The 14026-nt window shown below is 43.2% G+C and overlaps 1 protein-coding gene across 13 annotated transcripts in view; it reads right to left on the bottom strand.

Moving 5' to 3' along the window:
• Positions 1-14026, bottom strand: part of CBFA2T3 (CBFA2/RUNX1 partner transcriptional co-repressor 3) — a 192039-nt gene that overhangs the window by 15011 nt on the left and 163002 nt on the right. For all 13 annotated transcript variants that reach the window (XM_074286193.1, XM_074286194.1, XM_074286184.1 and 10 more), the window contains 2 exons: positions 8280-8521; positions 6010-6099 (listed from right to left, as the gene is read on the bottom strand). In XM_074286193.1, coding sequence (XP_074142294.1) covers positions 6010-6099; positions 8280-8521 — 332 coding nt within the window. The remainder of the gene's footprint in view (positions 1-6009; positions 6100-8279; positions 8522-14026) is intronic.

Raw genomic sequence — 14026 nt, 5'->3', positions numbered from 1 at the left:
TCAGATTTGAGTGGAATGTCCCTGACTCCACTCCTAGAACTCTGTGCTCTGTGGCGCCACCTAGCTGACTGTAAGCCCTAGTTTTACATGAATACCATCTCCTTTCAGCTCCTCGAGGTCCCCAGTAGAATGTAAACTCCAAGAGGGCAAGAACTGTTTTGCTCACACCTTGCAGATAGTTTCACTTGCTTGGGTTTTTTTTTTTGTTGTTGTTGTTGTTGTTTTTGTTGTTATTGTGTTGTTGTTTTTTGTATTCCCAGGGTTGAGTATGGCACCTGGCACATAACGAGCACTTATCAAATGCTTTTAAACTAATTAATTGTTATATGAGGAAACTGAGGCTGGGAAATACTAAATTATTTGTCCTTGGTCACGCATCTAATGCACATTTTTTATTCACACTATCCTCGTGGACAGAATGGAGAGATGTGGACCGGATGTTGACATAATTAGGTAAAATTGGTACTGCTTAAAGGAGCGGACTCCAGGTGATTGACACAGAAGGAAGTCTAGTGAGGATTCACTAAAAACTGGGGGTAGATCGTTGTCATGTTATATGAGAATCAGGACAGGCTACGATGATGAGCTGAAGGAGAAAAAACAAATTCCAAAAAGATGGATGAAAGTTCTATACTTATAAAGAGTAAATGGAATTAAAAAGTCATTAATTTGTGTGAAAGATATCTGTAAGTTACAAGTCAACAGAGCAATTTCGCAGCCAAAAAATAATTTGGTAGTCCTAGGGCAGCTAGGTGGCGCCATAATGGATAGAGTGCTGGGTCTGGAGTCAGGAGGACTCATCTTCCTGAGTTCAGATTTGGCTTCAGACACTATAGCTGTGTGACCCTGGACAAGTCATTTAATTCCGTTTGCTTCAATTTCCCCCTCTGTAAAATGAGCTGGAGAAGGAAATGGCAAATCACCCAGGATCTCTGCCAAGAAAACCCCGAATGGGGCCATGGAGAGTTGGACACAGCCAAACAACAATAAAAAAGTCCCAGGCTACCTCGCGAGTTGTCTGATGTTTAGAATGACTTTGTGCTAGTCAGAGCATTTTTAGGAAGGGCATTACAAGCTGGAGCTTGTCCAGGAAGGACAACCAGCACAATGAGTGGACTTGAGGATTGGTTGAAGGGACTGAATAAGAAATACACTGATAGGTGAGTATATTCCTATGGATCATGATAACTTTCCTAAAGAAGATGAATTCGAACTTATCCTGGTTTGCCCTTCTAAGGCAGAACTAGGAACGATGGCAGAATAGTAGGATAGAAGAAGGGACTATGTGGTTTTTGTCCGTCTCGCCAGCCGGATGCTTAATTCGTGTTGATTTTTATGAATTTGTGAGGCTGAGAGGCTTGTTTTGGCTCCAAGAAAGGACCAAACTTCCTAGTGATCAGAATTGTCCAAAAGTAGACTCTTAGAAGACTTCCTCCTTCCTGGAAGACTTTAAGGGGAGGTCAGATGACCACTTATTGGAGTCCTAGCGTCGGGATTCCTATTCAGGAATGAATTGGGCATTATGGCCAGCCAAGGTGATGTATTACTCATGGTATACCAAACCAGGGTTTTGTATCACTATATACTTAATAAAGACATAACTCAAAGTGGGGTAAGTGGGGCCTTGCCTCAGGGTACCAGTACTCAGTGGATGCTGAAAATACTTTGGACGGCACAAAAACCATTGAACTGAGTATCTAGTTAACAAGAACATCTAGTTAATTATTCTTTTAACAATTTCTCCCCCCCTCCATATTTCCATCATATGCCCATATCTCAAGTGATCTCCTCCCTGTTTAATCTCTATTTCCCCTCTATCTCTATTTCTATATCTCTAAGAGGATTCACAAGTGAAGAATTATTGCCATGGGGCTGTGCTCACAATACAGACAATTCAGGAGGCCTACCACCCAGGATAATCTTCCCTCTACCCCCGGTTCTTGTTCTGGATCTCTGCCTGTATGTTTCCCAAGATCTCTTGAGTTCTTCCCCATCCTGTACCCCAAAGACCATAGAAATCTCTGAGTTATGTCTCTCCCCACTGGGGTCATCAAAGTCCTCCCATAGGACCTTCTTTCAGGACCTCCACCAGTCCAGACTCCGACATAAGCAGAGAAAGAATCTCTAGGGTAGGTGAGGCAGGCCTGGGAAGGCCGCCATGTGGAAGAGACAGTGGTTTTTAAGTATTTGTAAATAAATAAAATTCCCCAGCCCCCAACCAGACTTTAACTTTCTCATGGACTTCCAAAGCTTCTCCGCTTCCCCGCCTCCCCATCACAGCATCCAGCCCAGAGACGATTAAGCGGCAGAATGCATTTTTGTCAAGCTGCTCTCCCTGCCTGTCCTGTTTTTCTATTTAGATAGCTGAACGCCAGCCAAACCTCCATCTGTTGAACATGTTAAGAGTGTGAGCTGAGGAAATGTGGTGCTGTAGGTTTGAAGGCTACAAACATCCTCCCATCCCTCTCCCCCATCTCCTTTTCTCCTAACCAGCCTCCCCTCTGCCACTAAAAAGGAGAAGGAATAATACTAATAATAATTAAAAGAGAGAGAGAGGGAGAGTATGGGAAACAAACTGGGGCCGGCTGGTTGCAGTTAGGATAATGGAAAGCATCTGTATCCCTGGCTGGAAACAGCTGGAACCAGGGTGCCAACATGAAGCAAGGGGAATAGTGTAAAGTGATTTCCCTGGCTCCAGGAAGGCCAACTCTATTCAACAATGTGTTAATGAGGCAGTTTCTGAAAAAGGATGGGCTAAGCAACCTAAAACCAGGGGAACCAGGGGGGAAGGGAAGGCCAGGACTGGGCTGCAGGTCAGAAGGCAACCGTGTCTGCCTGGAGATCCCCAGGGTCCCCTCGGCAGGGAAGTGAAAAACCCTTCTTTCCTGGCAGAGGCAGGATGGTGAGCTGGCACAGATGCCACATTTACCACACTATGGGAAGGGGAGAGGGATGTAGGGAGGCCCAAGGGTCTGCTCTTCTGGACCTGTCCCTAGCAGGAGGAGCCAAGACCCAAAAGGAGTCCCTTGGTGCTTGGAAACCAGGTTTCTAGGCTGGCAGCAGAAAGGCAGAGGTTTACCCGTATGAAATCAACCCCCGTATGGGGGACTGTGAGCAGGCTTAGCTGGTAATGGCAGGGTCTGGGACAGACAGACCCCCAATAGCTAACCTACATTAACTTTGCAAACAGACTCTGAGAAGCATGTTATGGTTGTTATTGTTGTTTGCTTTGTCTTCGCCCAGCACTGTTGACCCCCTCAGAACCACATGTGATGAAAGAGCCTCTTTATTGCCCATTGCCTGGGCTCATGTCAGAGCCCTTTCTGGATAAGATCAAGTCGGGGAAAGCCAAGTTAGCCCAACTAGTGTGGAAGAAAGCCTAAGGCAAGAAAACTAGTCCGACAATACTGTGCTGTTTTTACAGACAGGGAAATTGAGGTTCGGAAACATTAAGGACCTTGCTTCAGATTATATTTAGTAGCAGAGTCTGCATTAGTCAAGTCAAGTCAACAGACAGCTATAAAGTACCCATGGTGGCTCAGATGCCATGTTAAGCACCGGGATGAGGGTCATGAAGCCCCTTCCCCTGCCCCATCCTGAACTCTTTCCATCAGAGCTCTTGCCTCTTCAGCAGCCTGGGTGCTTTGATTCCCATACAGAGGAGATAATATGGCCATGGCCTTCTAGGGGGATCTGGGGCATTTTCTGAGGTCCTGCTGAGAGTTGGGCTGGGAAGCCATAGGAAGCCCTGACCGATGAGGGGAGAGGGGGTCATAAAAAAAGAGAAAGAATAATAAAGATGCAAAAGATTGTTTTCCCTTCCTCTATTCCTCTGATAAACAAGGGCAGCTGAAGGCAGACCCAGAACATCTGCTGTAAATATTTGATCTGACAGAAATGCTAGCGCGTTGTGTGTCCCTAAAGATGGGGAGGAGGCAGACTCAGCATTAAGTTAAAAGAAGAAAAAAGAGAAAAGGGAAGGGTTTTAATGAATTGCAAATGATTACCAGATGGGTCTAAACCCTCACTTTATTGCAAACAGCTCCAGCTTTGCCTTCGGCTTGTGAGTGTGAGCAAGGCAGTGAGTGGGTGTGTGTGCAGGAAGGAGAAAAAAGGAGGGAGGAAGCCAGCGCGTGTGCAAAACAGAACCACAGCAAGCTGTGGAGACGAGCTCTTTGAGGGGGAAAAATGGGGGTGACGAGCTTCCCCGAAAACAGCAAAAAAAAAAAAAAAAGGATCCTGGGTGCTCTGGGATGGGACCTTGGACAGGTTCCACAGTGAGTCTGGGCCGAGAGCACAGCTCTCCTATACGGCTCAAGTTTCTATCAGTGTCTCCTTAAGACCACCTAGAAGGTCCTATTGAATGTGGGTGGGGCCAAAGCAAATTTGGAAGGCCAGATGGAATGCTGTAGCCTTTAGAATTCTGAAAACTCCTTACATTTTTAGTATAGCCCAACGGGAACCCTGAGAGATGAAGAGGCAGGATCCTCCCTCAGGCCAAAGCAAGAGAAGTTGGAAAAATATATGGCAAAAGAATGGGGCCAGATCTGCTGTCAATATCTGTGTATCTCCAAGGGAAGGGAACAGCATTTATTAAGTGTCTACTATGTGCTGGGCCGAGTACTAAGTGCTTTACAAATATTAATTCATTGAGAAGGAAAACAACTTGATAAACATTAAATGTGGGAAGAACATATATAATCTGAGGGGGGGGGAAGAGAGAGAGAGAGAGAGAGAGAGAGAGAGAGAGAGAGAGAGAGAGAGAGAGAGAGAGAGAGAGAGAGAGAGAGAGAGAGAGACATAGAGAGAGAGAGATAGAGACAGAGAGACAGAGAGAGAGAGAGAGACAGAGAGAGAGGGAAAGAGAGAGAGAGAGAGAGGGAGAGAGGGAGAGGAAGAAGAGAGAGGGAGAGGGAGAAGGAGAGGGAGAGGGAGAGAGAGAGAGAGATTTGGAACTCAGAAAATTTTAAAAAAACAAATGTTAAAAGTTTTTGGATAGATATAATTGAGGAAATATTTTTAAAAGAATAGGAAGAGAGAAAAATAAAGAAAAAAACCAAATATCTCATTTGATCCTCACAACACTCCTTGGAAGGCAAGAGCTATTTTGATGCTCATTTTCCAGCTGAGGAAACTGAGAGGCACGGTGATTTGCCCAGAGTCATTGTCTAAGGGAAAATGCTTCTCTTTGAGTCTCAGTTTCTTCATCTGTAAAAGGAGGGAGATGGTTTAGACCCTCTCTACAATCCCCTCCAGATCCATATTCAATGATTCCATGATTTATAAAAAGAAAATCTAGAATATACACTGGCAAAAGGAGTTGAATGTTAGACAAATCCTACTCAGGGTAATGGTAATGACTGCGTCTAAACTTGGTTGAACCCATTAAAAAAGTTTTCAGTGTGTCTTACTGGTGGGATTTAAAGTAGCTATGACTTATTAGAATAGAGCACGCCTTAGAACAATAAGTGTGTTCTAATTTCCTTCCTCAAGTCTTCCCCCTATTCTAATGCATCCTTTGCTCAATGAACTTTTCCTAAAGTTAAATGTGAACTTGTCATATTCTTAAGTAATACTCATGGATTAGTTTAATTTTCACGTGACCTCTATGCTGCTGAAGAACAAATGATACTGAAAAGCATCAGCTTTTGTGACCAATTATCACTTCAGAAAAAAACTGACAAAATCATATTTTTCCTCTTGACAGAGAAGTGGTGGATCCTAGGAATGGGGAATATATGATGTGTGTACTTTGGGTGATGGGATCCCTAGAAAGTGAGAGTGAAGCAAAAAAAAAAAAAAGTAAAAGCATTAATAAAACACAGGTGCTACATACATGTATATATAGTAGATACACAATGAACACAATACACATGCATGCTTGTGCACATATATGTATGATATACACATTCAGTAAGATATACATAAATATATACATATATGAAAAAAGACAAAGAACTGATGTGGGAGAGGAAATCTTCAAACAAAGGTTAATAGAGGAGTCTTTACCTTCAAAAAGGGAATGACAAATGGACGCAGAGGAAAATTGGTGGCTTCCTGGAGTTTGGAATGGAACTCCTCAATTGTCAGGGTTGAATTCTGGAGGAAAAAGGAGAAAAGGGACACAATTAAGTTCTAGCAAAGGTACTTCATATTTGCTTTTTCTAGTCACCTGTGATATAAGGTCCCATCCTCCATCTTATGAAGGAGATGACTTGCCTATTCCCCAGGGAGTGCCACCTTTTGTAGGATACCTTTCTTGGTACTTCCCATTCTCTTCCTTCTACCTTGTAGAAGCAATTTTCAAGGTTTTGCAAAATTATTTCCCAGGGCCAGAATTCTCCTTTGTTTCTCTTCTTCTGGGGCTGGCTCCGCTACTTTGAGAATAACTTACAACTCAGCTCCAGGAGCCAGGTATGAGGCTGGCTGTAGTGAGCCACTGATTGTTTTCCATAAATGGAAAAACAAAATGGTAGCTTCCTTGTTCTTATGTTGTCTGACCACATGGTCTCATTGCCAGAGAGGGATCTACCATCAGAACTGATTTGAAGCAGCCATGACTTATTAGAATAGAGCACGACCTGGAACTCTTAAGCGTGTTCTAATTGGTCTCCTGCCTCAAGTCTTCCTCTTCCTCTGATCCATCCTTTACTCAATGGTCAAAGGGATTTTCCTAAAGTTCAGACCTGACCTTGTCATATTCTCGCCCCATTTCCCACAATGAGCTGCAGCAGCAGGGAGTTACCCTTCAAGTATGAAGTCACTGGTTTGCTATTTAAAGCTTTTTACAATATTCTCCTTTGAAATCTGGCTTTTTCCACATTACTCTGATGGGTATGTTACTTTTACCACCAGCTCCAAAGCTGACAGGTAAGTGGGATGGGGATTCCAGTGGTCAAGAGATAGAGATATGAAGCATTCTATTCATGGGTCAGCATGGCTAATGATGGCTTTGGTCACAGCCCCCCCCAGTCTTTTCCTTCTCCAATTTCTTTCCAAGGCTTTCTGAAACCACTGAGGTGCCTTCCCTAGATGCCAGACAAGTCTCCCTCCTCACTCTTACCTTATTCTTTGTTAGAAAGAAATAGAATCATAGACAGATGCCGGTCTCTCTTCTCAGGCTCATTTTATTCTTTGTTAGAAGGAGATAGATTCATCGACCAGACACTAGGTGTTTAGGCTGCTCTGGGAAGCAGAGTCAGGCAAAGAAGAGGGATGGGCTAGAAAATCATTCCAGTGGCATCACTGCATTTCCATGTCAGATGACCTGGGTCAGATCTTGGCCATTCATTACCTGTGTGACATTGGCTAAAGTAATCCCCCTTATCTGGACCTCATTCCCTCGTTGGTAAAATGAGTGGAGAGAATTAGGTAATTTCTGAGCTCCCTTCCAGCCCTAATGTTTTGGGATTCTGGTTCTATGAAGCATCAAATGGTGGGTATTGTTTCTCCCAAAGAGAAGAAATACAACCACACGAGGGATTCTAAAACAGAGCATTATTCTCTATTTTTGTCAGGAAAAACAAGCGAAATCATCATCATCTCACATATATATAGTGTCTTAAAGCAAGGTATTTGCCACATACACAATTTCATTTGAGACAACTATATCAGAAGTGGTTATCATCATTCCCATTTTATAACTGAGAAAACTGAGGCTCAGAGCAATTTAATATTCACAAAGATAGTGTTCTCAGGAGGATTTGGAACTCAAGTCTCTCTGAGCCCAAATCCAGTGCTGTACCTACTAAGCACAGATTTATGTTAGGTGAGAATTTTCATTAGAAACAGGAAGAGAATTTTGGACAGATACTGAAATTTCCTTGGAAGACTACATCAGAAACATAATAGAGTTTCAGTTTTCTGGGATGTCTTTGCTAAATGACCTCCTCAGAGCCTCCTCTAACATTGAAAAAAGAGCCTGAATAGAAGGACAGAGATTCACTGTGGATGTAGTTTAAGAGAGAATGGTTGCTCTCAATTAACAGGGTTGGGAGCAGAGCAGAAGTAGGTGAATAAGTGGAAGTGACTCCTTGGTGGAATGAAACTAGGAGACCACAAAGTGCAGGGAAGACCAAGGAGCCACCCCATCCTGTTGGGGAGGGTTGAATAGGCTGGGCTCTCAGAGCTCCTGGGGTTATGAGGCAAGGAGTGTGGCCTTGGCTGGTACCCACGCTCCTGATGCCAGTCAGCCTTGGCACGGATGTATGAGATTAGGTGAATGATCTCCCCCCACCAGAAAAAAGCCACCTGTCCCTGAACTGTGAGCCAAAACTTACCACCAGCCCCAGCACCAAGGTGCGGACCCGTTCCCCAATCTCAGGGGAGATGTCATTCCCAAACTGCTGCAGGGTGGTAAGGAAGCGTTTGAGTTTGCTGAGCTGTCGTGCACCGCAGGCTGGCGGGAGCTGCTGGTTGGACAGTGAGGCCGTAGAAGAGGTGGCTGGGCCATTGCTGAACCCGTTGGGGGTCGATGGGGCTCCGTTGATCGCCGTCGGGGAATGGCTACTTCCATTCATCACTGCAAGGAGAGAAGGGGTCTGAGAAGTCAATCGGTGCTGGGTTTTGGGGGTGGGATGGGGGTGGAAGTAGGGAGGTAGGGACATCATGGAAATGAAGATGGAAAGTCAATTTTCCTGAACTCAAATCACTTCAATACCCATTTATTGAGCATCTATTATGTTCCTACTTATAAAACAGAAGTTCTAAGCTCCATCATTTGGAGATTATTCTGTTCTAAGCATCCAAGGTCCCTATGATATGAGATAACTTATGGTTCCTAGGCTATCTTTCATCTCATATCATGACTACAGTCACAGTCTGTGGCTCTTCCACCAGAAGACCAGGACCTCTAGGACAAAGGGTTTAACCGGTACATCGTCCAGCCATTTGCTTCTGTCCCACCCCTCTCTCCACCACACCTTCCTCTCAGTGGTTTGCCAGGATTCCCAGTAAGGAAGGGAGAACAATCATTTGGTAAGCGTTTTCTTGCCAGCTCTAGGATGTTATAGTCAACACCTTCCCTGGGTATTATTGACAATTGTTATCAATGTAATTATAATTAGTAACCCAAACTTTACATTCACTAAGTATGTTGAGGTTTACAAAGCAGTTTTAGGTTTCCCTGGCAGCAGAACATTGCCATGTTCCATAACCTTTTTCTGATATCCATTGACTGAAGCTAGGGAACTCTTAAGAGAGTTTTTAAGCATCTGAGCCAAGATCACAGGAATGAGGACTACATACTTCCAGCCTGCAGAGAAGTCTCGAAATGCACTGCATTCAAAGTCAGGAGGTGTCAACTTAAATCCCAACTCTGATGCTTACTAGCTGTGTGACCCTGGACAATAACGCTCGCCTGAGCCTCAATTTCCCATTCTGTGAAATGGGAGGATAATCATAACTGTACTTTCAAAATTACAGGGCTATTGTGAGCTTATCTATAAATCTTCACAGAAGCCTGACATTAAAAGTGTGTAGTTACTGAAGAAGAAACTAGAGGTGAGAAAGTGTTTGGGGGGGGGTGATGAGAGTTCTGTGCTTATGCAGGAACACTATGTGCACTTTCATTTTGTTGTAGATCCTGGCAAGCTTACGATTCATCTATTTCTGGGTCAAGCACATATTTAGGTACTCGATAAATGTCTGCAATGTTGATCAAAGGAGATCATATATACATAGCACATTGTTAACTAGCAAAACATTAGACAAATGGATGATGAGATGGATGATGATAAAACATGCAGGAGGGAAAAGAGGGGCTTCTCTAGGTGTGGGGACTATATAATTAGTCAGATACCAATGAAAGCTCCAACTTGAGTTTTCAGTTCATGTTGCTAGGTAACTCCCTTCCCTTCATCTCCCTGCCAGGAGCTACTTCCTCAGAGGTTCTGGCATTTGAACTCAGATACTTGGGCTTAATGGGTTAAATTCCACTCCCCTGAACTTTCTATTTACATCCACCAGCTTCATCCTTGGGGTAGGTTGGGATGGGTTAGCTTGGGTTAGGTTGTCAAGGGATCCGGATTGATCCCAGCAGACCAGAGCCCATCTACTCCATCACAGGAGCTGTTCTTTAGACCTCTAACATCTTTCCTTCCAAACTTAACACCTACCCATCATTCCAAGCCCAATTCAAATACTACTCCCCCAACAAAGTCTTCCATAATCCCCTAGGCTGGTCACAAACATCCCCCACCCGGACCTCACATGGAACTATATTTTATAATTCTCTAATGTGCAGCCTGCACAGTGTGTATTAGAGCTATCTGCTCTTTCCTGACAATGCAAATTTCTTAAGGACAGGGATTCTCATTTTTGTCTTTACACAGCTAGTGCCTTACAAAGTTCCTGGCATTTCATTAATTTTCTCGACAAATAGTAAACTCCATAAGGAATTGACTCATTTATTTAATCTCTGTAATTACAGAAATACCTTTCAATGCTATACTGAACACTATAGGTACTTAATATATCCTTGTGGAATAGAACACCTTCCTAGGGGTGAAGGGTAGCACCACACAGACGCTCAACTCTTTCAAGCCTTTTCCTCTAAAATGGTACATGATTCCATCACCAACGTCTGCCTTTCTCACCCCCAACTAGCCCCAAGGTCTCCAGGCTGGCAAATCACTAGGCCCCAGCAACCACCAGGTATACCAGATCAAACCAAGAATCCAAAATGGAAGGATCATCAATGGAGAATAAGAGAGAGAACAGAGGAGAGATGGCTGGGACCTCAAAGTCCTGGTCATAGAGGTCTGTGGAGAGAACAGGGCTCAGCAGAAGCTACAATTCAATGGAGAAAGTCAGGGACAGACCATTCTTTGGGGAAGCCCTAGGGGAAGTGAATGCCTCCAGGAGATAATACTCTGGAAAGAGAAGAAGCTTATCTTCTGAAGGCCTATCTCAGTACAAGGTGGCTGAAAGCTATCCACATCATCCACCCAGCCCTTACTTCAACTCCAGTCAGCCTAAAGATGACACAGTCTGAAATCATCTGACTGCTGGTCCAATCCAATCTCCAGGAATATATTCAGAATATATCTGGATGTTTGATTACAGGCTCAAAGGCTTGCATGATATAGTAGGGCCAGAGTGGGTGGCCTTGGAGTCAAGGAGAAGCAGATTCAAATATGACCTCTGACATATATCAGTTGTGGGACCATAAACATCTCATTTTATGTGCTTGAGTCCCAAGCACCTCTTGAAAGCTCAGCTGCTGAGTTTCAAACAATGGAGAAATCACAGATCTTGGACATTGTGTTAATGGGTGCCTGCAACACTGCTTTCAGGGGAATACTTTTTCTTCTTAGAAGTCAATGTCAAAGAGAAGAAACTAATTCTGTTCCAATTGATCAGTGATGGACAGAATCGGCTACACCCAGAGAAGGAACACTGGGAAATGTGGGTGAATTGTTTGCATTTTTGTTTTTCTTCCCAGGTTATTTTTACCTTCTAAATCCAATTCTTCCTGTGCAACAAGAGAACTGTTCGGTTCTGCACACATATATTGTACCTAGGATATACTGTAACATATCTCTAACATGTATAAGATTGGCTTTTCATCTAGGGGAAGGGAAAAGTCGGAACAGAAGTGAGTGCAAGGGACAATGTTGTAAAAAATTACCCACGCATATGTTCTGTCAGTAAAAAGCTATAATAAAAAAAAGATTAATAAAAAAGAAGTCAATGTCAAAATTCAATAGACTTGGGATGGAGAGTACCTTTGCATCTAGAGAGAATTATGGAGACTATGTGGATCGAAGGACAGAATTTTCACCTTTTTGTTTGTTTCCATGCCTATTCTTTCTTGTGGTTTTCTCCATTTTGGTCTGATTTTTCTGGCACAACATGAGAAATATGGAAATATGTTTAAAAGAATTGCACATATTTAACCAGTATTAGATTCCTTGCTATCTCAGGGAGGGGAGAAATAAGGGAGGGAAGAAGGGAGAACGTTTTGGAATGCAAATTGCAAAAATGAATGTTGAAAACTAGCTTTACATCTATTTGAAAAAAATAAACTACTATTGAGAAAAAAAGCCAATCTCAAGAGAACTTAGTCTTTGGCTCCCAAAGAAAGCTCTATATCATTCTGATATATCTGCAGAGTTATGCTTACCCAAGGAGCTAATAAGTAAGGGTTCTTTCACTAATAAAGTTGACTGAAGAGTAGTAAGTCTTGATAAAGTAACAGACTAACCTTCATTTCTTTTCTCTGGGTTTTGATTAATCCAATCCATGCCATAGTTGGCCTCCAAAGGGCCACGTTTTTCTCACATCTGCCAAGGGTAGGCAATGGATAGACAAGTCCACAGTGGTTCAATGCATTGGTTGCTTAAAATCTGGGCATCTCCTCTCCTTAAAATGCTGCTGGTTTATTTACCATCTCAGAGAGGACAACTAACTTTCTTCTTCTGCCCCATGAAAGCAACATCATTTATTTGGCCCAGGAATCTGGTTTTTGGGAGCTGTGTGCTTGCATTTTCTGATCTGGGTTCAATTATCCTTTGACTCTCTCTGTAGGAATAGCTTCATTAAAAGGGGAAGGGCCCTAAACTCGCACAATCTGGCCATTCAGATGATACAACTCCTTGAGGTACATAAATGGTGCAGTAGATACAGGTGGACTTGGAGGGAGGAAGACCCAAGATCAATTCCTATTGAATCCTGGGCAAATCATTGTGTGAGGTTGGGTTATTGGAATGCATGAATGTGCCTGTGAACATGAACTCCTGGGCATGTGACAGGAACAAATTCTAACTAGGGATCACAGCACCCTAGAATCATCAAATTCAACACTGGCATTTTGCAGATGAAGAAAATGAGATCCAGTAATGTTCAGTGATTTATTCAGTGACATTCGACCATTAGGTATCCATGGGAGGGGGGTTTGAACCTGGGGGGCAGCTGCTTTCCCACCCTACATTAATCCTCAAATGATATTTCCCAGAGGGCCAGAGGATCTATTTTTGACACTGTGATGCTGACACGATGCCAAACCTGCTTTCAGGGGTGCTGGTGAATCCACCAGAATCCCTCCAGCCTCAATCAATCTCTGGTGTCTTTCGATCACCTCTCTGGGTGGACCCATTTCAAAGGTCACTTACTGGGTATCAAAAGATCCAATTTAACTAGCTTTGAGACATGGGAAAATCACTTTCTTATTTCTGTGTCTGTTTCCTCAATTTCAGAATGTTAGACAAGGTGATCTCAAAGGTTTTTGCCAATTTCCAAGTTCCATGATTCCATATCTAATGAAGGGAAGATTTGGGGGCTCTTGTAATCTGCCAGTTGGTGTCAGGGGTGGATGGAAGGAAGCCCTCAGCCTATACCCTGCTCTGAATTTCAGGCCTGACATGGGTTAGCATCATCCTGTGATTTGACTTGAGCTGTTAAGTGTCCAGCCAGTCAGCTGCAACCCCAGCTTAGAGCCAACTGACCATCAGCCAGGACTGCCCATGCCTCCTGTCAAGAGGGGGAGGGGTAGGACTGATTATCAGGGTTATTCTAGAACAGGGTTTTTTTTTTTTAACCCTTTTTGTGTCACGGCCTCCTTAGAATGCTTTTAAAAATAATTGAAAGAAATGCTAAATTTCAATTGGAAGTTAGTGAAAAGAAAAAAAGGGATAATTTTTTCCCTTTCCAAGTTCATGAATGCTGTGAAGTCTGTCTTTACACCCTTTGGAATCCCAGATTAAAAATTTCTATTCTAGAACCCTGTAGAATGAGGGCCCATTAATGGTTTTAATTAACTGGACCCTATGCCCTCCCAACCTTTTTTGGACACAGCTTATGATTTGATTAATGTATTAGAAATTTCCCTACCACTGAAGATCTCCACCTGTTCAGTTAGAAAACTGTTGGGAAAAATATTCACTGAAAATGTCTAATTGAGAATCAGTCAATAAACATTTATTAAGCACCTACTATATGCTAGACACTATTTGAAGCATTGGGGATACAAAAAACAGGCAAAAGACAGTTCCTGCTCTCAAAATGCTCACATTTCAGTGGGGGAGAC

The sequence above is a fragment of the Sminthopsis crassicaudata genome, chromosome 2, assembly GCF_048593235.1.
Source record: "Sminthopsis crassicaudata isolate SCR6 chromosome 2, ASM4859323v1, whole genome shotgun sequence".
NCBI lineage: Eukaryota > Metazoa > Chordata > Mammalia > Dasyuromorphia > Dasyuridae > Sminthopsis > Sminthopsis crassicaudata.
Note: the sequence above shows the minus strand (reverse complement) of the source record. Positions and strands in the feature narration are given on the sequence as shown.